This window comes from Furipterus horrens, unplaced genomic scaffold (genome assembly GCF_987537825.1).
Source record: "Furipterus horrens unplaced genomic scaffold, mFurHor1.1.pri manual_scaffold_8, whole genome shotgun sequence".
Taxonomy (NCBI): domain Eukaryota; kingdom Metazoa; phylum Chordata; class Mammalia; order Chiroptera; family Furipteridae; genus Furipterus; species Furipterus horrens.
Genome location: NW_028327178.1, coordinates 12,067,568 through 12,091,419, shown reverse-complemented (window position 1 = coordinate 12,091,419; position 23,852 = coordinate 12,067,568). Strand labels below are relative to the sequence as shown.

Here is a 23,852-nt window from a genome sequence, read left to right as displayed (position 1 = left end):
CTGCAGTGTTTTAAGAAGATCCTTCCTTCTTCAGCATATTTGATCAATGGTCCCAATTCTTCATGTTGATTTAAAAGATAGCTAGAATGCCTATGCTTCTAAGACATGAAAGTGTAGCATAAAGTTTATAAAAAGTCGGATGTTGTGCTAAGATCTCTGTACTAGGTGGCACATCTGGCATGGCCCACCTCATTCTCCTCCTCTGTCTGCCCCTCTGGAAGTTCCGTGATTCCCATGGAACAGTCTAGATAAAGTGATTGTCATTAAATAATTTTATTCATTTTGTTAGCTTTAAGCTTTGAGAAACTTACTTCTCTAAACATTGCATTTATTTTTCCTGTGTTTTCTAGATTTTCTTCTTTTCCTTCTGAAAAATGTATTAAAAGAGCAGTTTGTGTTCAGTACCAGAAGGCTAATGAAGGCAGTGAGGTTTAGACCAATATGTTGAGAGTACTTGCCACCTAAAATATGTTAACTTTCTGTCCTATACTTATTTTTCATATTACAATGGCAGTAGGAAAAAATGGAGTCCAGAATCAGATTTCAAATAAAGACTGAAATAGACCTGTTCTAAAACAAAAGACCAGGGTAGTTGTAACATTGAGTACTATGTATGCATATATGCCATTTAAAGGGAGGCAGAGCACACGTGTGCACATGTGTGTAGTCACACAGGTTTGCTTGTCTTCACCTTCCATGTGAGAGTGAGCAGTTGAAGAGGCTCATAGCTGTAAATGACTTAAAAGAACTTTCCCAGAATAAGATAATAGAACTGGTGTCTGTTCTTATCACCACTGAAGCTGCGCTGAAGCTTATTACTGATCCTTAATAAGAGAAGCAAATTGATAGTTGATGTGGCAGCTTTTCTGTTTTAAGAGGTTAAATGAGTGCTTATGTTTTATGGTGTCAATCTTTGGTGTTCGGTTCTACACATAACTTCTTCAGCTATATTATTTGTCATTAAATCTTGAGCTTTTTATTTTGGAAGTGGTGTGTTTTTCTTATTTCTATTGCTGATTTTTCTGTATCGGGAAAACATTTTAAAGGCTGTAGTTTCAAAGCTCTAGCGGTGTTTAATTTCAATTATGAAAGTAGTTCTAGATTCTGCAGTTTCATTTTTGATGTAGTTTGAATAAAGTATTTTTTGGTGGTGATGTAGAGGTTTTTAAAGCAGAGTAAATTTGATTCCTTGGTTTTATTACATTTTTTTCTCTTGATTTTTAGTGCCTACGGAATTTATTAAAGTATAAATAGCTTTTTCTCTATGCAATGTCATTTAAACAGGACTCCAAAAATATAATACCCAGCATCTGTTTATTTCTCTCATTAGAAATAGTTACTTGTATTGAACACTATTTTATTGACACGTTATTCTAGTAGCTTTGCTAGTAGTATTTCTAGTTTCCTATAGACTTGTGACTTAGTGAAAACATTATAGTTTAATCCTACTACTTATTCAGCCTCGGTAAAGTAATGATCAGTTAGACCTAAACTTTTATTTACTTATTTTGAATTTCCTCACCCTCTCCTCTAGTATCCTTTCAGAATTAAGGGTAAAATGAGAGAGTTAATAATCTCTTCTGGGTAATAATATTTTCTCCCTTTTTTTAAAAAGTGAAATTATAGAAATGTCCCATTGGAAACGACCAGAGGAACTTTCTCAACAATTTTGGTGGCGTGAAAGCTAAAACCTAAAAATTTACTCCTTGCCACCAAGGCTGACCAACATTTTGCATGAGGAAGTGAATATTGTATAAACTATAATAACTGAATTTATAATTAAAAATGATTTAAAAAGTGGAAAATAAAATTGTTCAATGGAATATAGAAATATTTGGGATTTCTTTGATAAAGATTACTTTATCATGGAATTATTAGATCTTAAGAAATATGAAATTAAGAGCAGCTCTCTTCCTTTTATAAGCATAACATTATTACATAATTATAATTTTATAAGGGTCAAAAAACAGGCCTGTTATAATAAAACGTAATTTCCCATATATTTTATGTGTGCAAGAAATGCTTCTGAGGGTTCATGGAGCTGGAATTTCTGGTTTTTGTTGCTGTCCATGAACTTCCTTTGGTCCCCTTGTTTACCTCACGTGTGTCTGATGGACATTATGATGCGTTCGTGTGGAAATTATGAAAAGTTGTTTTCACGCAACTGCCTGTAGTTACAAAAGAACTTCACTGCATGAAAAGCAAACATATCATTCAGCAGACAATGCTTAATCTGTTCAGGAGCCCAAACCGATTGCTGTTCAATGACAGAAGAAAGGAGAGGGATTAATTTGAAGATGCTTGTGCATGACATATGGTAATTTCTCCATAGGAAGGAAGTGTCAAATGGTGACCTCTAAATCTTAACCTTGACCTCCAGTTGTAGAATGTGTGTGCCAGAAGGTCCTTTTGCCTTTTCATATGATAATTTAAGCTTCAACATTTTCCTGGTAACATAACTTTTGGGAGTGAGGGGGGTTGCATCTCTTTTATAAGGATTATAACATTCACAGTAATTGCTCTTAGAATATAAAGCTTTTGTATCATAAAAATATTCTTTGAACTACAAAGAATGAAGCTATGTTAGGATTCTTCTAACAAAAGTTAACTGTACTATATATGTTCTTTACAATTTGGTTTTTTTCTTTTATTAAGTTTTTATAAATTGAGTGTGGAAAAATGAAATGATCTCAGTGGATATTGGTTTGAGAGATTAAAAAATAATTTGTACGTAACATTAGAAAATTATTAGAAAAAAATTTAATTGATACGAAGACCAACCTAAACCTCTCATTATGTGATACATTTTAGAAATTGAGTTATATTGTTGCTAATTTTTAGTATGTTGACATTTTTTTCATTGTAGCCTTAATTCTTTTAGAACTGTTGTTTTATTAGTTGGTACATCATTCAACTGTCATATTAAATAGATTTTGGTTTTAAGAGGAATTTAAAGTACACTGTGATCGCTATTCAATAAAATATATCATTTCCCCGCTATACTCCTTAACGATCATGCCCGTCTGATTAAAACATCATTTTTCAGTTCTACATTTACACTTTGTTTTTCATTCTTCACTAATACTGAGCTTTTTTTCAGAAACTGCTGTACCTCAATTTTCTCTTTTTTGTTTCTTCTATTTTCCTCTGCAAGTTCCTGCGCCTGTCATTTCTGCTCGGTCTGAGGCTGATCACTCTGGCTCTGACCCCACTTCTACTCCTGCTTTACATACCTGTTTCTTAGTAAATGAAGGTATTCTCTCTCAACTTCCTAACAACTTTTCTTCAACCTATGCTTTATTCTAACTTGACATGTTCTTTTTTATCTAATTTACACATTTATCTGCTTTGTTATGTATGAGATGGTAAAATTCCATTTTCTAACTTTATTTGCTAATGTCAGTGATAAGGGCCAGTTATAAAAATGTAACGTCCCTCCTGTCTAGAATAAATCATGTTTCCTGTAACCTAAAATGCTGTTAAAGAAGTGCAGGATGCTGATCTTTGATGTGAAGCAGGTGTTAAAAGGTGCCCTGGTTTTCACGGTGGTGTTTGCCATATGATCTCTGGTGTTACGGCTGTCAATTTATTTTACGTGTGTCATTACCCCATGAGGGATGCGCTTTGCTCTCTCTACATGCTGTGGGCCCTGGTTAGAGGGAAGTATGACAGTGTCTTCGTTCCCATTCTCATTTGAAATGTTTTCAGGATGATGATTAGCACCAGTGATTATAGGCTGGTAGGAAGTCACCTATTTTATCCTATTTACTACTGATCTTTCTGGCCAAGGCAAAAATTGGTCATTTTAATTTTTAAGATTTAGTTAGGCTTTCATATTATCCTTGTGGAGTTACACTAGTGGAAAGTATTTTTGGATTTCCGATCATGTGAATGGAATCCACAAACCTTTATATCCCTAGGGCCTTCTAGGATTATTTGTACTGCCTGGAAGCTTAACAAAAAGAGAGCCCTTGGTTATATCCACTCTCTTGGTCATGGGCTCAGTTTTCACCAGTTAGTTTAATATAAAGAGGAGGAAATGAATACAATCTCAACTGTGACCCAGAATGAATCTGACTCTTCACTAATAAGCAGTATTTCTCGTCCATTCAAATAGCAAGAGTGGTGCAATATCCATAAAGAACAGAGCCCGTGTTCTAAGTAGTGCTCCTTTGAAAAGAAAACATGAGCTCCTAAAAACAGAACTTATTTTTTTGTTTGGTTCCTCTGTCATAGACCTGTACTAAGATTAATATGTTAAGACTGGATTTTAGCAAAAACAATTAGGGTTGTCTTTGTTAAGCTATTGTGAAAAATAGTAATATTTTAACTCAAAAATAAGCTATGAATTTTGGAGAATGATGAGAATCATCACAGTCAGATTTAGCCCATTTAAAAAAATTAGCTCATAAATCCACCTCATACTTTTATGAGACATTAAAACACTTTAAGAAATCACTAGGTAGTAATTATATTTATTATATGTATGTATATATATATATGTATATATATCCCTCTTGAAAATAATTTGTAATCTAAAAAGTACATACTCATCAACTTCATTAATGTAATTCTATGTTCTCAGCTGAAGAGAATTCCCTTACTGAAAGGATGAATATTTGGGTGGTGGGTGTGGTTGGCCTCCCAATTCCTCTTTTTTTTAACAACCCCGATAATTATTTTGAGGTAGGGTTTTGTTTGTTTTTTTGTTTTGTCTCAGAAGACTACAGTTTCAATTATTTCAAAACCTTGTTTTGCTGAAATTCTATGATCACAGATAACTCATTTTGTAATATGGTAGTAAACAAGTTTCTTTTTGCATTTATTCTTATTTGTCTTTACATGTTACCCCAGGAGATAATGGTAATTATTATGGATTTATAGTAGCTTTATATGTAATTTGGGAAGAATGAGGTATTTATTGTATATATATGTATATATATATATATATATATTTTTTTTTAGACACCTTTATAATAGGGCTGACATGACTATTTGACAATGTCTGGATATTAGTACTTTTAAATATTGTGATTTTCAGTGTTTGTCTTCTTCATATCATCAGGTTCCATATTGTGGATTAGAATTTTCAAAACAATAACTTTCATTCCCATAGATTAGAGTTATGATGCTTAAGATTTTGTAAATTTTGGATGGTGAAGTTTTTATTTTGTGGAATATCTGAATTCATTTTCCTCCCAAAATGAGTGCTATGTTATTTATTTCAGCTATGATTGTGATTAAATATCTCATTTGCTTTCTAAGAAAAAGGATCAATAAGCACCTTAATTAAGGCCCTGTGACAGAGAAGGGAAGTTGTCTCTGTTGACTGTCACGATGGTAGTACACAGGCAGCCAGGTCTTAAGATGGACATGAAGCTGTCTTTGGCTATCAGCGTGAAATGCCTTTTTAACTGAAAGTAGCTTCAAGTCTGTGCTTCCCCACCTCTGAATATATGTTTTATTCTAGGAGGACTATTTAGAAATGTGTTTTCCATGTAGGATTTGTATATACTTCATGCAGAAATCTATTTTTATTTGTTTTAAGATTTTGAGAATCCTTTTATGTACCACTTACATGGTTGAGAGTTGAAATACATTTGATATAAAATTTTGTACAAAAAAAAAGTCTAGTCACAAATTGAAATAATGTATAACAATTTAGCAGACCTGCCATTTTTATATTTCTGGTATACGTACTTACATAAGGAAAATATTTTGAATTAGGAAATGCCAAAATGTTTAAAGTACTTTCACCATGTTCCGTTTTCAAAGGATGGAGTCAGCTGGCTGCCATGCACTGCGTGATGCTGCCGGACCTGCTGGGCTTGGACAAATTCAGGCCTCCGCTCCTGGAGATGCTGGCCCGGCGGTGGCAGGACCGGTGCCTGGAGGTAACGTCGAGGTGATGAGGGTGGGAAACAGACCGTTAAAATCAGTGGACAAGTGTACATTTGAAACAAAATGGTTGATGTTTAATTTTTTTATCACCTATTTATTAATGTAATAGAAAATATGGATTCATGGTTTTTTCACTTTATGTACTAAGCAGCCATGTTTCTGCTTGCATATTTGTTTATTTATTTATTTATTAGCCGGTGAGTATTTGGTAAGAAGTTTCACATACTTTATGGAACTGTTTCTTACTCCTGTACACATGCATTCTCACGCATGCATCCACCCACCTGCCCCCAAATCACACACTCAGGTATCATCTCACCAGTCGAGTTCTACATGAGTAGCCATAGTCCAGGGGAAGGTACCGTGCAATGACAAAAGGAGACGGTCTTTGGAAGAGAAGAGACCTGGATGTAAATATCAATTCTGCCAGTTATTAACTTTGTGACCCTGGGCGATTTCCTTAACCTATTTGAAGCTCATTTGTAAAGTAGATATAATAATACATTCCTCCTGGGATGGCCGTCAGGGTCAAATGAGGTAATGCAAGGAGAGCCGTTAGTGCAGAGGCTGCACGCTGGAGGGGCGCAATAAATGATCGCTATTATTTTGTGTTAATGGACTTACGCTGTATTAGATATCGCTTGGCATATGATATCATCAGGGACGTGGAAACATTTTATAGAGATTTGCCTTGTTATGGCATTTGACCTATATAGCTGTGGCAGTTTATATCATTCAAAAATTTAAATTTATCAAGTATAATTAACATATTTGTCCCTTGTCTTCCTGTCCTCGACTCCAAGTGAAATGGCAGCATACTTGGTTTTACATTGAATAACATTTGAATTTATTTTTAAGTCAGTTATAATTAAAAACAATTTTTATTCAAACTCTTACCAGATGCTGCTGAGTTATCTTTTCAATGATAAATAGCTAATTGGTTGGTACATCACATGACAACTGACTAAGCTTCTGGAACCCCATGCCTGTGGCACTTTTGCCAAAATAAAACAAAACTAAACTAAAACTGCAAATTAAAAGTTGTTATGAAAGAAAGAAAAGGGAGAAAAATCAAAATAAAATTTTTGAAAACTGGTGTCCTTCTGTAGAACTAATGCCATTACATAGGAATACATTCACTTGCTGAAAACAAATTGTTTAAGCATGTCTCAGATATACACCGATGTGTGGATTTATACATGTTTGTGTAAACAATACCTATTTAGCGTATATATATTATAAAGATTCACTTGATAAGGTTACATTTCTTCGGGCTAAAAGAGAACAAATTTAATAGTTCTAACTATGACTTCTAACTTTTTATCTTTTATATAGAAATCTTAAAATTGAAAGTGCAAAATTAAAGGGCAAGAATGTCTTAAAAGCTTCGGAAAATAAAGTTTTAAACCCAAAGCTGGTTGTGTTCAAACATAATTCAGTCTGTTAGTATTAAAATATTTTTCACTGAGATCAGTAATTAAATATCTTTGATTTTGCGGGCATCCAATCTATTCTCCTTTAGTCTTAATTCATTGTTTGGTTGGTCGTTGGAGTCATGTGAAGAAATGTGGTTTGTTTCTTTCCTCTCTGAACTCTCGAGTTCCTAAACAGCTCACCAGCTGATCCGCGCTTTTCACACCGGGGTGTGTGTTCCTTCCAGGTCAGAGAGGCCGCGCAGGCCCTGCTCCTGGCCGAGCTGCGGAGGATCGAGCAGGCGGGCCGGAAGGACACCATCGACTCCTGGGCCCCGTACTTACCGCAGTACATGGACCACGTGATGTCGCGTAAGCGTTCTGTGCTTTTGTCCAAAGCTGCTCCTGCTTATTAGAAAGGAACCAAAGCTCACGCGTGTGCTTGCTCCTCCCTGTCAGCAGCGCTGAGTCATTTACCTTCAGTGAAAACAAGGATCTGCAAGTTCTGCTCGTTCATTTTCCGAGATCCCTTTGGTTTGGAGTTTGCTCAGGGAAAAAAAAAAAAAAAAGGCAAAAGTTATATAAATATCCTGATAGTCACTAATGGACTGACCCCTATAAAATTAACTCCTAAACAAAAAGCCCGCCTTCTTTAACACCAGCACCTGTCTCTGCCCATCGCACTGTGATGCACATGGATGTCAGCTTGTTAGATGTTGATCTGATGAAATGCAACTGCAGATCCAGGCAGGGCACGTGCTTTCCAGGTTGAAGTCGGGATTGTGAATTCTTCAGAAATAATGATCTGGTAGAGTCAGACCAGTGTACTCTTGAAAAAGAGAAAATTAGCGAGGGTTTGATTAATGACATTTTTCAAATAAGTATGATTTGGAAGGATTGGTGGGGAAGGCCTTGGAAAAATTGTTGATGTTTTTGAATATTTTTGCAAAATAAAACCTTCGTAATCATGCTCCTAAGTCAAATGTGCACTGAAGAAAAGTTATATTTGTGCTATCATAATTTTTTCTTTTTGGAAAAAAGTATACTTTATCACAATTCAACATTTGACTCATTGTTTCTTTTCCTAAAGAACAATTCAGAATTAAAATTTTAATATGAGTATAAGAGAAAATAAATCAGTTTTTACTTTTTTTTTTTTTTTTTTTTTAAGATAAAGTCTCAGTGAAACTTTACAAAAACTTTTTGCTGTGGAAATTTGGCCCGGGTTTTAGGTGGATTCATTTTAAATGACCTTTTGCCAGTACTGATTATTCTTATCAATGAAATTCGTTACACATGTCGAGAGAGACAGTACAGGATTATATGAGGAGGAAATGAAAACCAGAATCAGACAGGCTTACAAATGTTATAGCTGGTGTAAGTCTATCAGGTATTTGCCAGTGGTGACTGTAGTGGTTGTTTAATTAGCTATGTGACCTTGGACACTTGACCTTTCTCAGTCTCAGTTTTATCACAGATGGAATGAAGATAGTGAGACTTCATAGGGTTATTCTGTGGGTGGAATGAGTTAATCTTTATTAAGCACATGGAACCAGGCGTAGACCATCATATTTGTTCATTAAACACATTCATAATCTTTAAATGCAAATATATATCACACATATAACCAAACCGTCACAAATTAACAACCCCAATTCAAATTCTTTAATCTGTCTAGGTGAGACTGTTTACTGACAATATTGTTTATTTGCTTACTGGGAATTTTCTTCCATTTTAATAAAAGGAAATTAAGTTAAAAATCCAGGATTTTTAGACATAGACTATGTAAGTTATCAGGTTTAAAGTTCTTATATAAATATTTATAGGTTTAAAATTTTGTCAAAAAATTTTTTAAGTATTAAAATAGAAATATCTCATCAGCTAATTGTAAACTTTATTGAATAAAAGATCCCCTAACTTAAGACCAAACTATATATATAGTACTATACAGTAGATTGAAGTGAAACTATAGAAAATCACTAGATATTCTCTTAAACTGAGATCACGGTTATGGAAATATGGAGAACCATTTTAAAGACATCTTTATTTAGAACGGACTAGTGGAGTGGGAGAATGGATAAACTAGAATAAGTAGCTGGGAGGCTGTTGTGGAAGGGAAGGGGGACCCAGACCTAAATGTATTTTTTTCTTGGAAAGACGAGAATGAGTTAGGTAACATATAAAGGCATGATATGATCACAGATCACTCCATGAAGCGATGACAAACATGTTGTTAGGCGAGGTGTCTGTTAGAGAACAGAGTACACGTGAAATAATGACAATACCTACCAGAAACTGAACCCTTGCCCTGTCAGTCTTTTGCTAAGTTCCTGGTCTGTATTATGTCATTAAACTGTTGCAGTAACCTGTTAAGGAGGCACTATGGTCACTATTACCCTCATTTTTTTCCCCCCAAATGACTTAACTGAGGCCAAGAGAGAGAAGAGCATTTTTCTGAAGATCCTTCCGTTGCTAAGTGACTGTCAGACTACAAAACTCATTATCTTGGCCACTGTTTATTCTGTCTCACTTCCTCCAGCATCCTTAGATTTTAATGGAGTTGGGGGTGGAGGAATGAGTAGTTATTTGGCTCAGCTAATCCTGCTTTCAGTTTCATTTTCAGCCATATTAAATTTAACAACAACAACAAAATGGAGCAGAAAAATAACTGTAAAAAATTGCTCTCAATGGTTTTCATCATTGTTTACATAAATATAAACTAGGTAGTTCTTGGTCAGATTTAAACCTTTCCATTAATGTAAATTAAAGTCCTTGGTATAGTGTCCCAGAGTACTTTATAAATTAACTTGAGTGCTCGCTTACTTAAAATTTTAATGTTGTCACTTCCTGTAATTGTATTTTTTAGCAAGAGAATAAATGCACACATTCTACATGAAACTAAAACATTTCACACTAACAGCTCTTGCTGTAATATATTAATCTATTCTAGAACTTCTACTGACTGAGTGTAAAATTAGTCTTAATTAGCTTTGCTGGGAGTTTTCTATTTGAATAAAAGGATGTCAGGCTGAAGGAGTCGGGACTCCGACCGTATGAAAGGAGGGATGAGGAATGGCCACAAGGGCTGGTGAGCAGATTTGCTGGCCGAAGGGATCGAAAGGTGACGGAGCCAGCTGGCGGACAGCCCACAGCTGCCGTCAGTGTGCGTGTAGGAGAGTCGCTTCTGCCGCTGTCACTGATGCTGGGGGAGATGCTTATTGTCGTGAGGTGCAGCGTGGAGCAATCTTTTAGAAACTTAAAACTTAATTCTAGCATAGGAATCTCCTTAATCACTAAAGTAGGTGAAGTATTAAGCAATATATCTGGTAAATACACCACTCATCAGATATTTTCTTGTAATTTAATCATCCTAAGCCCTTAAAAATATTCAATAATTGCCTAAGCAATATTGGCAGCTGCTAACTTATAGCTGAGCTTGATCTAAGAGTCCCTTTGTTAGTTATCTGGAACTTAGGAAATGCTTTTGCCGAAGAGCAGAATGTCATACTGGGTTGATGGACGGTGATAGCTCTTAGCCTTAGAGATTAGGAGCCTGAGGTTTGAAGGGGGTGGCAACTTTCTCTGACTTCGCAGTCGGTAAGTGACCGAGCTGGGCCTCAGACGACAAGTCAGCTGGTTGCAGTGACTGGGTCCTTCCGGACTTTTAGGTACATCATGCGATTAAAAAGCCTTTTGTAGCTTTGTCTGAGAACATGAGGAAAGCAGTGGGCCAGAAGCCAGCTGCTTTTCCTTAGGACTGTTGAGGACTTTGAAGGAGACACTTTGTCCAGCAGCTAGGACAGTTCACACACGTAGTAAACGATGGCTAGCTGTCCCCTTTCCTTTCCTGTCCTGGATTCTATGGTCTTGTTCTCCTTATTGTCACTGCCTCAGAATTAAACTTTGTTTATATTGCCCAGGGACTCTGGAAGTAGACTAGAAACGACTGGGGAGGAAAGGAACAATAGTACACCTTCACTGAAAAGCCAGATCACAGATTTTCACAAAAACCAAGTCCTAACTGAGCAATATAAGAATTTTGTTTGAGGGAATGGAGCTCTGTCCTGGAACCTGTTAAGAAAATTCTGTCCCTTACAAATACAGTTAGTATGGATGCTTTTAATGTCTAATTTCTGCTGGAAAATTGGAGGATAAGAGCATTGTGATTCTTACTCTAACACTAACAGGACTGGGATGATAAACAGTACATACATTTTTGTAAAGTGACGTATAAATGTTGTAAATATTTTCTGAGTTATCACTGTTTAGCATCTATTTGTAATCACTTTTATGTTATAAAACACTTAAAAATTTTATTGATTATTCTTAATAAGGAAGGATTGATGTTATTTTGTGCTGTCGTATTGTAATTCGGAGGAAGATGAAATGTTTTATGTTTCTCAGATGTATTTTGAAGTGAAGATATTTTGCATAATCCAAGTTTATGTATTTTTTTATTTGTGACATTGTACAAGTAGCATTTTGATAATTGACTTCTTTATGAGGTCAAGCACCTGCTAGTTTATGAAATACACCCACACTTGCCCTTCCTTCCAGGCAGGGACTGCTCTGAGGTGAGTGACGAGGGTCCCTCAGTCCCTTTGGCCTGTGATGCAGAGTGACCTTAGAGGGCATGAGGTCACACGCGTAATTATTTCTTGTGCGTTGTATTCTGCTTGCTCACAGTGGCTCATCTCCTCCTTTAATTTCAGAAACATTAAACACACACCAGTTACTACCATTATATAAATCTAAATCGCTTCTAAAGAGGGTGCTATTGTAATTCCATGCAGTTATGGCCGATGTAGTATTAATTTGCAAATTTATCATCTCAGATATTGATAGAAGGTTGTGTAACACATTGTGTTTAATACGTATTGATGTCATCAGAAAGAACAATCCTTTGTTCTTATCGAGTCCCTGCCTTTTTAGCTTCCTTTTGTGTTAAGGTTACCGGGGTTAGGCTCGTCTTTTTATCCCCTCTGGAAACAGAATAGGATTTCTTTGTTCATTGAAAAGACATTGTAGTCAATGGTTTGGGTTTGACTTTCAACAAGCCACACTGTAGTACCTGGAATTGAAGTCACTTTTCTGATGATTATAAAGTAGTGTTCATTCTGAGCACACATGTGGATGGACCAATATGCAAGAAGGTAAGATGGAACTCTATACTATAGTAGGAAAGTATATTGTAGCCAGTAAAAATAATGTAAATTTTAGTGCATTTTTGGTAGGCATATATTTTCAGGGTTTGCTGGTAGAGAGAGGATGGGAAAAGGATAGGGAGAGGGTTTGATAAATACATTTAAGTTAGTCCCTCTCCCCTCCCAAAAGGCCTTAAACTGCATAGCAGTTTTTCCTCTTTTCTTTTTATATATGCCTCAGCCATTTGAAACGCTCTTAATAGTCTTCTTAGGAATGATTTTTCCAGATAGCTGAGGGTTTAAAAGTCGCTAGATACTGAGAATTTTAAAATGTTTAACCTTTTTTGTTGTAATATTTCAAAACGCCTCAGTAGCAAGGGTTGTTGTTTTGGCCTGTGATGCACAATTATACCACCACTTACTTATTGACTGGCACGGACCTGTTTATCGGAAGGAAAAGTACCCAGGTGAAGATGCCTCTTGCATTCATATTCGGTTTTTAAAAATAATGTTTGTTTCTCCTCTTTCTATTGTCTGGTAATTGTCACCAAGGTCTGCGCGTGGGCTGTTTTCTCTCACCCCTAGTACCTCTGCCCTGTTTTCTAACTTGCTGCTTCCAGTGTCTGGGAGTGTGGGAGCCAGGTAACCAAACTTATGGGAGTTAACTATAAAGTAAGAGTAAATTGGCTAAGAATAAGGCCTCTCTAATAATAATAAAAAAAAAAATCCCTAAGCGTTCCTGGAAGCACTTAGCGATGTCTCTATCGGCTCCTCACATTCTGTTTACTTGACTATTTTCTCAGATCTTTTGTTGCATTCTGGGTGTAGCTTTCTTTCTGGTTAAAAATATTTTAATTAAAATTGGGAAAAGAAAGGGAAAATCATCTGGTTGCTCAGGAAGAACCGATAATTCTACAATACCCCTTTTGCAGTGAATGCCTGTTATGTGAATTAGCTGGAATGGAAAGGGGAGGTTTCCTCAGAAGTATGTGTAAGAGTTGTCTTACAGTGTTCACCGGTCCCGTTGGAAATGTTAGTGCGCTGTGGTTAGAAAGGGAAAGTTAAATTAGGACCAAGTGCTCTGCATAAAAAGCACCTCCTGTTCTGTGTTGAGTTTTTACACTGGGAGGCTGCAAGGATTTGTCTGGAGACCCGACTATTCTGCAAAGCACACTGTATCTGTATTGTATCTGTTTGCCGTGTTTCATTGGGACCTGAGGGATTTGTTCCTCTTTTTTCTTCGAGAATGTCAGAGCTGTTGAGCTTAATTTTAAGCACTCTAGACTGATCATGTATTTAACAGCATTAAACTATTCTTCTTATCTATGCTTGGCTACTAACCTAATGGGATAACAATGAAATTTCTTCTTCATCAGTCCGACCCATCTAAACACAAATCCTTTAGTTCCACATGCCTTGAGTTCTTGGAAGTGATATTTAATAGTCTTGTAATTTTTCTTATATCCTTTGTATGCATCTTAGAAACGAGAAGTAGTCAATTAAAAACGAAAGCATTACTAGACCCATTGATTAGACTTTCTAAGTAATAAACAGAAAAGTCCCTTATCAAGTAATGCTGCAGGTGAGGAACTCACTCTGCAGGATTAAGTTAACTTCCTGCTGCTGGGAAAAGGGGTCCATGTACCAGGCACTGAAACAATATACCAGCAGCCTGGTTTCGGGTTTTCAGTAGGAGCCTGTGACAGGGCTCCACCAGGTGGGACAAAGCATCCCTTGCTCCTAGAATAACTGGGCGGGATTGGGAGTCCATCACGTGGGAGCTCCTTGCCTGCTTCTTTCTCTCACTTCACTTAGGGAACCCCGGCTCTCAGCTAGCATTTGGCCAAGCCCCCAGCGCGGAAAGGATCTGAAATAAGTTCTTTTTCTCGTGTCTCTTTCTTTTTCTCTTTCACACCCTCCCTGTCTTCCCCCACTTCAGTGCAGGAATGTGTTACCTCTTCTGGAGGTGAAGTTGGTGGCAAGGCTCCTAGGAGGAATGGACGCCTTTCTGTGAGGTGTTTGTGACCTCCTGCTTTAAGAAGTTGAAGTTACTTAAGGCGATGGAGTCTAGTTTATAAAAGAAAAACTCATTCCACCCATGACACTTTTTTTTTAATGGTGTTCAAATATCAGTAGAAATTCCTGATACACTTTTAGTGGAGGTTCTAGAGGCCTTTGCTGTGGTAAATGACCTAATATTAGTTGCTATGAGGACTATGATATTGATTTCTGCCATCTGTCTCCTGCCGAGTTGCTGAAGAACAAAAATTTATAAGGCTAATGGAAATAAAGTACTTTACAAAACAGTGCACACGAGTACCGAAACGTGTCTTTGTGAGCTCTTAAATACAAATTTTCTTCATTCTAGTCCTCATTATTCCAGTTCAGGTACTCAAGAGTCCTGTCCAACTTGCTGTTATGGAGCAGAAAGCTGATGGATAATCTTATGATGTTTTAAATCTTAGACACTGCATATGCATGAATGAATCCAATTTTCATTAAAAGTGAGACATTTATAATTTGATACCATATTTCTGAGTTTATTATCTCTTTCTATTGACTGGATATTATATGTAATTGCATTGTTTTAATATTTCAGTTTGAAGCCTTGTAATGTGCATGTGATCTTAGAGTCTGGAAGGAAAACAGAAATTTAAAGCTATTGCAAGAAAATTATATAAACCTGTATCTTATCTGTAGTATTTTGATTATAATAGTTAATGGTGGATTTTGTTCTAGTGTTTTTTATAATCTGGGATTAAAGTGATCAAATTATACTAAAATGTCTTCCTTTAATTCATTCTTCCTTCCTCTTCATGATTTTTGGAGGAAGTATGGTATTTTATATTTTTCCTTAGTAATATTATCCTAATGACTTATTACATCTCCTATCTATTTTTATTAAGCAGACTTTGATACAGATAAGTATTTGAAATGTGTTTTAATATTTATAAATGGTTTCATTGTGCATGACATTTTCAGACTTGGTTAATATTTTAGCACTGCTGGTCCACAAACATAAAGAAAAAAATTTGTTTTATTGGTTTGAGCACCCGAATTGACCCCAGCAAGATTGAGATTGATCTGGTTTCTTTCAGCCTGTTAAATGCCAATCCAGTCATCTGTAACGGTACTTAGTACTTTTGTAATTTTTCTGTATGTATTTTCTGTGTTTGTTCTATAAATCTTACCCATGACTTGAAAAAACTTTCCTTGCTTGATTTAGAGATGAAAGAAAACAACCACAACCACCTATTTTATGCCTGTCATTTAAAAAATTGTGTCTACAGTTAATGTCAGTGCTGTAATCACAGTTCTTTTCTGTAATTCTTATGAAAGGACCTTACATTTTACTAGGAAAAGATGGCAAGACACACAATGTAATGTGTGCTTGCACTAAAGAACACTCAGCTTTGGGGATGGAAATGGAAGAGGAGGGATAGTTCTTTCTTTCATTTGTATGTTATTTCTATTGTTTTTTTTTTTTTTTTTAGAGGAAGGATAGTTCTTAATACATAAACATTTCCACTGATTTTGAAGACATATAATGAAATTCAATCCCTCTGATAACTAAACATTATTAAATAAGTTCTGGCATGGCTTGTGGTTACAAAGACATAAATTGCAGATTTTGAAATACTTTTTCAGGCATGAAGTGAAGAAGGCTTTTTTTTTTTTTTTTACTGTCTACAAGGGGGTAGCTAGCAGGTCTTAAACCCAGGTTTTGCTTTGTTTTGATTTTTGCTTTTTTTCCCCTAAGGCAAGGGTGAGGCTTCAAAACATGTGCTGTCAATGACAGAGGAACTAAACTGAAAGTGAATCTCTGAATTCTGGGTGATGGGTTGAAGATCGGACATTTGTAGTCTTTCAAGTGTCATGATGCTTTTTCTAAAATATTCACGTAGAGTTTAAAGTGACCGCATAGTCTCAGATGTGACCTATTATTTTAAGGTTGTCCTGTATAGAAGTTAGATGGGTACTTGGGGCCGGAAGCCTTTCCCATTCCATTTCCTCACTGTTCATGCTCGTGGAGAAGAGATTCAAGCATAATGGTTCTTAAAAGGAAGGGTGAGAAGCAGGAAGGATGAGTTCAGAATGTGATTCTCCTAAATGTTACTCCCTTCTCAACCAAGGGGCTATATTCATTCATTTTATAGTTTCCCAATCAGATCACAATAACCAGGGAGAAAGATACTCTTTTTTTCAAAGGATTTTTCTGTGATGGATAAACAACTGGTTAAATTAAGCTTGGTTGGAAGTCCAGAGGAAAATGGGGTATCAGAAGGTCTGGCAGCCTGTTCTGCTTCAGCATGCATCCGCAGTTGAGTAGATGGTATTTTTCAAATAAAATTAAATTACCTAGTTTATTGTCTGTAAGTCAGTATTTTCTGTTTCTTTTAAGAAAAACAGTTTTCTTAATACATGCATTATATAACTGGTATCGTAGACTTTGCTTGCCAATAAGAGTATATAAAACAGATAGGTACATGGGGCAAATGCTAAAACTTCATTTATGAATGCTCTCCATATTTGCCTGTAAAGTTGCTTTCATAAATAAAAAAAGATTAAAAAGAGCTAAGTGAATGTCCTCATCAATCTATGTATTATAGCATATTTTTAATCTTTGCTTCCTCCTTTCCCTCCCTCATTCAGCAGCTATTTATTAAGTGCTACACTTAGCTATGGGCACTGGAAGTGAAATGGTGGGCGGTTTACTCCTGTTCCCTGTCTTCATGGAGCTTTCTTTCTCTTAAGGAAGGCGGGTGACCAAATGAGCAATAGAACAGTGTGGTAAGAGCAATACTGTACCCACCGTACAGAACAATGGAAGTGTCAGCAGAGCCAAAGGCAAAGAGGCGTAACATGGAAAATAATCATGGTATTTAGAAATGCCCAGGGCTTAATGTCAAAGAGATGTATTCAGAGGGAAAGACTAAAGCAATATTTTTTAAAAGATTAAAGCAGTTTTAGCTCTATAAATCTATTTTAATTTTACACAAATTTAGAACTTCTATTTTTTCAGTGTGAGTAAGGATAAATAGAACAGGACAACATTGCTTCAGTTAAATATTGAGATCACATATTTGTATTCCTTATGTAAAATTTGAGTTCTACCTATTTATTTATCTGAATTGTGATTTTTAATACACATTAGAAATACACAAATAAAAATTATTACACTGTTGCTGGCAATATGTTAGGTGCTGTGGAGGTCATAAAAGAGCTAAGAACACTGAGGTATAATATAGTTGTACATATATTTCATATAACATTTAATGAAACATTAATATATAAAGCATTTCTTAGAACAGAGCTTGGTACATACGTACATACCAACGATATATTTTTTTACATATTGGTCTCTATTATTTTATTTGCCTCACCATTATTATCTTAAGTAAAGAGTATTAGAACAGACTGGGTAAGCCAGCCTGATAAAATACTATTTATGCTGAAAGAATTAACATATTTTAAGATGTGTGGTGAAACACTCTAAGAGAAATTAATGGTGGGGGTGGAGTGTTTGCAATATCAGATCATGGATTCCATGGTGTCAAGTAGATCAGCATCAAAAAAAGTAAAAAAAAAAAAAAGTAGATCAGCGTCATTCATTTAACCTCTTTGAAGCGCAGTCCTTCATGGTTCGCATTCTCTGCAAGAGTAAGTCTTCTCAGTCCGTACTCCCTTTCCTGGGACTTCCCACCCCTCACCTACCCACAGCCACCAGACTCGTGGACAGATCTTTGAGTTCTAATCTAAGAGTGGCTGCCTAATTTAAAAACCTATTTTTATTTTTATTTGTGGGATTTGGTTAAAAAAAAAATAGAAGTTTAAATTCTGTGCACATTGTAGCATCCACTGTCCCAGTACTCCTCTGACTCCTTCTTCGTTCTTTTTATAACTTTGATGGCAAGTTAATTCTTTAAAAGCTCTGCCAGAGGCAATGATTGGTGCTCCCTTAGTTAATTCAACTTTCCATCCTCCTCTAAATCATTGGTTAGATATGAATAGTCTTTAAAATGAATTGTGAGATTTAATCAGTGTAATGTGGAGTAATGATAGGCTTCTATGGATGCATTATGCTCATTACAGTGTATGAACATTTCTATCTTAGGCAGTTCGATGCCATTTTGTCATGTTTGCAGGCCGAAGTAAATATATTTCATGCACCTGCTTACTTAGTTTCCTTTGAGGTTTGCCATTTTAATTTTTTCTTCATATACGTATGAATATTTATATTTTGAGATGTCATCTGTGGTTCCTGATAATACTGCAGCCAGGCGCTCTTACTAAAAATGAATCTATGTACTAAGTACCGCATTGAGATCTTCTTCTTGGGGCCAAGGTCCCGGATTTTATTTTTGGTCCCCAACTGACCGGCATTGAGCCCCTAGCAGGCAATTGATGAAAAAATAGACCTTTCGTAATCCTAATTTGTTGCTCACATTATTTCAGCATTGGCCATAGGAAACTCTTTTAAATGGGCTCCAGTGTCATCCTGACAGCATCCCATCTTGTTTACATGCTTTCTTGTTTCCCGCCACAGAACGTGCTCCCCACTCCTCTTGTATTTCCCCAGCCTCAGTCCTAGAATCAGCTTCTTTCCAAGGTGCCCTGGTTCCCTCTGACGGAGATACTAGAAATTAAGATCTGGATGCTAGGTGTGCTTATGTTACTGGCATTTTGCGATTTCTAGGCCCTCTCTCTGGACAGACTAAGAAATACATATGAAGTCTGTCCAGAAAAAGTTGAGCCGTTTTTAATATAACAAGAATGCTTTGTGCAGCATCGATGTGACCTGGCAGCCAAGGAGAGTGGACTGGAATGCGCATGTGTGAACAATGATGACTTCACTGTACTAGTCCGTAAGAGTGGTAGATGCCGTTGAGTGAGCACGTGTAGTAAGACCCTCCCATTCAAAATAACTGAGTGAGTAGAGCCAACGAATCTGCATCAGATTTTGCAGTAAGCGTCAACATTCCTCTGTGGAAACTATTTAAGATTCAGAATGAGGCCACAACTATGGGCAACTGGTGATTGGCAGCTTCATCCTGCAGTACACCCGCTCATGCATCATGTCTTGTGTGCAGTGTTTTGGTGAAACGTTAACTTACCCAGGTGACTCAGCCCCCTACAGCCCAGATTTGGCACCCTGTGACTTCTGGCTTTTCCTAAAACTAAAATCACCTTTGCAAGGGAAGGGATTTCAGACCATTGATGAGCCAGAAAATATGACGAGGCAGCTGATGGCAACTGGGAGAACTGTGTGAGGTCCCAAGGTGCTTACTTTGAAGGGGACTGAGATCATTGGCCTATGTACAATGTTTCTTGTATCTTGTATCGTTTTCAATAAATGTCTCTATTTTTTATATTTCATGGTTGGATACCTCTGGACAGGCCTCATATATGCATACTTACCCATGGACTCCCTATATATCTGTCATTATTTCTGTATCTCTCCATTTATGTTAAAATAGAAATGAATTCATACTGATATCTCTCATTTTGACCCTCCAGCACAGGATTTCTCTTTTGCTTATTTGTAATTTTTTACTATGATGAGTATAGGGAACCTGACTCATTATCTGTAGTAGTTGTACTTGTTTTATTTTTTTAAACCTTTTAGCTATAAACAGTAATTTAAAATTGCTAACCTGTATCTCTGTGGAAAATCAGTTTACCAACTAGAATACAGTATTTGTGTACAGTTCTTATAGTCTTTAGCTTTATAATAAGCAGTGTTTTGGCCTTTTTTTTCCCCGTATATATTAGCCAACTCCTTTTTCCTTTACACCCTTCACTGAGGTTATGGCGTACATTAATGATGTAGTTATATTCACTTGCCATGGTCTGCAGCTCATCCTGGCTTCCCTGGCATTCTGGTGAATTCATTTTTTAAAGAATTGGCAAGCAGTAAAGTTTACCCTTTTGGTATATAGGCCTATGGATTTTGACACACGAATAGAGTCAGGTATCCAGCCTCACAGTACCATACAGAACATTTACAACACCTTAGAAAGTTACTGTTGTAGCTTCTTTATAATCAATCCCACCCCTACCCCATCAATATTTGGCAACCACTGATCTGTTTTCCATCCTTATAGTTTTGCCTTTTCCAAAATTCTGCATAAATGGAGTCATGCAGCATGTAGCTTTTTTGGGTTTGGCTTCTTTCACTTAGCAAAATATATTTAAGTTTCATCCATATTGTTGTATGAATCAATAGTTCCTTCTTTTTTGTTGCTAAATGGTGGTCTTTATGTGGCTGCCCCACGGTTTGTTTATGCATTCGCCTGTTTAAGGACAATTGGATTGTTTCTAGGTTTTAGTGCTTTTGAATAAGCTATAATAACTATTCATGTCTAGGATTTTGCATGAATATAAGAATTAAATTCACTTGGGCAAATACCTAGGACTTTAATTGCTTGGTCATATGGTTAAGTATGAATGTAATTACAAAAAACAAAATCTGCCAAGTTGTTTTCCAAAGTAACTAACATTTCACCTTTCTACCAGCAATGATTGTGTGTTTAGGTCTTTTGCCCAACTTTTTTTTTTCTATTGTGTTGCTCTTTTTATTATTATTGTTGGGTCTTAAGAGTTTTTTATATACATATACTGGATACAAGTTCTTTAACATATATGTAATATTCAAATGTTTTCTTTTAGTCTGTGGCTTGTCTTTTATTCTCTTGGCAGCCACTTATAGAACAAAATTTTTAAATTTTGATTTAGTCCCAATTTATCTGTGTTTTTCTTTTATGGCTCGTTCTTTTGGTCTTGGCAAACCCCATGGTTCTGTGTATTTTCTCCTAGTCTCTTCTAGAAGTGTTTTACATTATCTTATGATGTGCCCTTTCCATTCATTTTATCTATAAGTGACATTCTTGATTGTTTATCCTTTTTCACATGTACCGTATCTTCCAGGCCATTAACTTACTATCTCTACTTAACATATCTTAGGAGTTTTGCCTATAGTCTTCCCAGCTACTTGTGTATTTAATACCTATACTTAACACTTCTTATAGGTTTCATCCATCCAAATGTTTTTCTTATCCGTAGAAGAACTTAATATTCTCAGATAATGAAGTCAAAGCACAACATAATATTTATCTGTGAAGAAATAGTTGGAATATCACAAATACTTTATAATGTAATCTTATAGCATATTTCTGCCAATTAAATGTGTCATCTACTAGGATGATATTAAAACAAGATTTCTTTGTCTTAATTTTCAAATCAATTATTCATTGTGTTAAGAGATTCTAAAGTCAAAAGCTTTCCTACTTCTTTGTGTGTGTTTGTAGATATTTGAAAATAACATAATCGGCCATAACAAGTCATCATAAGATATACTGATTCTTTGAAATGTAAATATTTGCTGTTTTGGGCTTAAAGAGACTTATATATAAGCAGATGGTATAAGATGTCTGGAAATGTAGCTCTAACAGATGAGAAGCGATGTGTAATAAAAGTTTTAAAAAGACAAATAGGTTCATAAAATAGTATGAAAGTTGAATACTGTATACTGAGGGAAATAAAGTACTTCTAAGGAAAAATAAGCCACAATTGATAATAATAAAAACAATGGTAATAATATTAGTGATACTAATAATGCTATTTATTTATTTATCTATCCTAGGTACTCTGCTAAACTGTACCCCTTGATTTCATCATTGAATTTAAGAGACAATGTACCACTGTCCTTTATTTTGCATTCATTGGGTTGTGTACAGGGATCCAAGGCAGTTGGACTGGGTTGCCGGAAGTACCACCTTCCATTGGGTGCCTCTCTGGGACTGTCTGCTAGTATCGACCAAACTCTCTGCCTTCATAATGGTCTTCAAACAACTGCTTCTGGTCTGCACGGATTGAATTCCTGGACTATTCTGATGATGAAAAAGAGAACCTACAGGGTTGTTCTTTCTTATCCTAAAATCTCCAGGTATTAACTCATTTATTGTCATTGCATAGCCACCAAACCCCGACAGTCTTGTGGTTTCATTAACCACACGTTGACCTGTTCTCTCCACCTACCATGCCGGAGTCTTAAACAATAAAGACGCGTTGCTTTCCTACTTCATGTTCTCTGTTAGTACCTGTTTCACATTGCCTGTACGGCTCTGACCTTAAATCCTTAAATATCCTGTTAGCCTCATCATCTCTCCTCACACTTCTTCTGCTACCCAGTTCTGTAGTTACATCAGGGTCCTTTCACATAGTGTCCTGTCTTCCTGGAATTTCCTCCCCTTACTGTTATTCCATGGTAAGTTCTCACACGTACTTGAAGACCCATCTCAGCTATTTCCTCCCCTGAAGTTGTTTCAGACATGTGTTCTCATCCTCACGCCATCCCAGGCAGAGCTCATTGATTTTTCTTCAGATGGACAGTCGTCGTCGGCAGCCGTCCGTCTCAAGAGACGATGGTGTAGCTTCTTAAGAGTCTATCTGCACCGCCGAGAATGGCTGTGCAGTCCAACTCGGGAGTGACACGGTATCTGTCTCCTCCCGTGTTGAATCGACATCTTGCGATGACGCTGGAGTGTCCTCTCCAGTGAAGCTGAAGCTACAGAGCCTGGGCAGGGTGATATGGAGGGTCTGCTGTTGCCCATGCAGCAGACCCCCCCTCTCTTCGCAGCTGAAGGGTCCAAGGGAAAGACGGAGTCAATACAGCTTGGCTTCAGGTGCGCCGCAGGAGTTGCCGGTGTTGACTACAACGTCAAACCGCCTTAGGGACTCCGGCTCCGGATTTTCTGTCGGGGTTTACTCCCTTAGCCTTTCCCCTGAAGAGGTATGCCACAAGGCAGCGGAGGTTTTTTGGAGTCAGAGTTTTCCTTCTCTGATAGATGGACAGTATACTTGCACATATGCACTTAAAAATCTATACGTGTATTTTCCACGTGGCTATTTCTGCAGCATGAAGTCCTTTATGCTCCTTAACTTTTTAGCGCCTTTACCTAGAACAACAATCACTGACAAGAAAGTTGGTGGATGGCTCTTACCATCAGAGCTCCCCCTCTTCTGAATGTTTTATATGAAAACAGCTTTTGGTTTTCTTCCCATTTATACTGTATATATTTAAAGTCAAGACGAGTGGTTTTTAAACAGTTTTTAAAAAATGCTCTCCTTTCTTCAACTGAAAACGTCTAAACAATTTTATATGTGTGCATGTGTGCGCACACACATGTAAAAGGGCAAAGATGGAAAGCTTGAAGGTCTTTCTTTTCCTTCTGGCACTTCTAGGGAACTCATAAGGCTCCAGGTAGTACAGTTTCAAAGTCACTGGCCTTTTTGTTACGTCTGTTTTTGAGTCCTCCACAGTCATTCCGCACAGAGAGATCTTTCTAAAACACAAAACACTATTTCTCATGCTTACATTCTGTTAATGAGTCCC

General features: G+C 36.6%; 1 protein-coding gene across 1 annotated transcript in view; it reads left to right on the top strand.

The window, feature by feature from the left end:
- WDR7 (WD repeat domain 7) overlaps positions 1-23,852 on the top strand; it is a 280,434-nt gene that overhangs the window by 90,051 nt on the left and 166,531 nt on the right. The window contains exons 18-20 of the mRNA XM_090285462.1: positions 3,155-3,253; positions 5,776-5,894; positions 7,562-7,685. Coding sequence (XP_090141588.1) covers positions 3,155-3,253; positions 5,776-5,894; positions 7,562-7,685 — 342 coding nt within the window. The remainder of the gene's footprint in view (positions 1-3,154; positions 3,254-5,775; positions 5,895-7,561; positions 7,686-23,852) is intronic.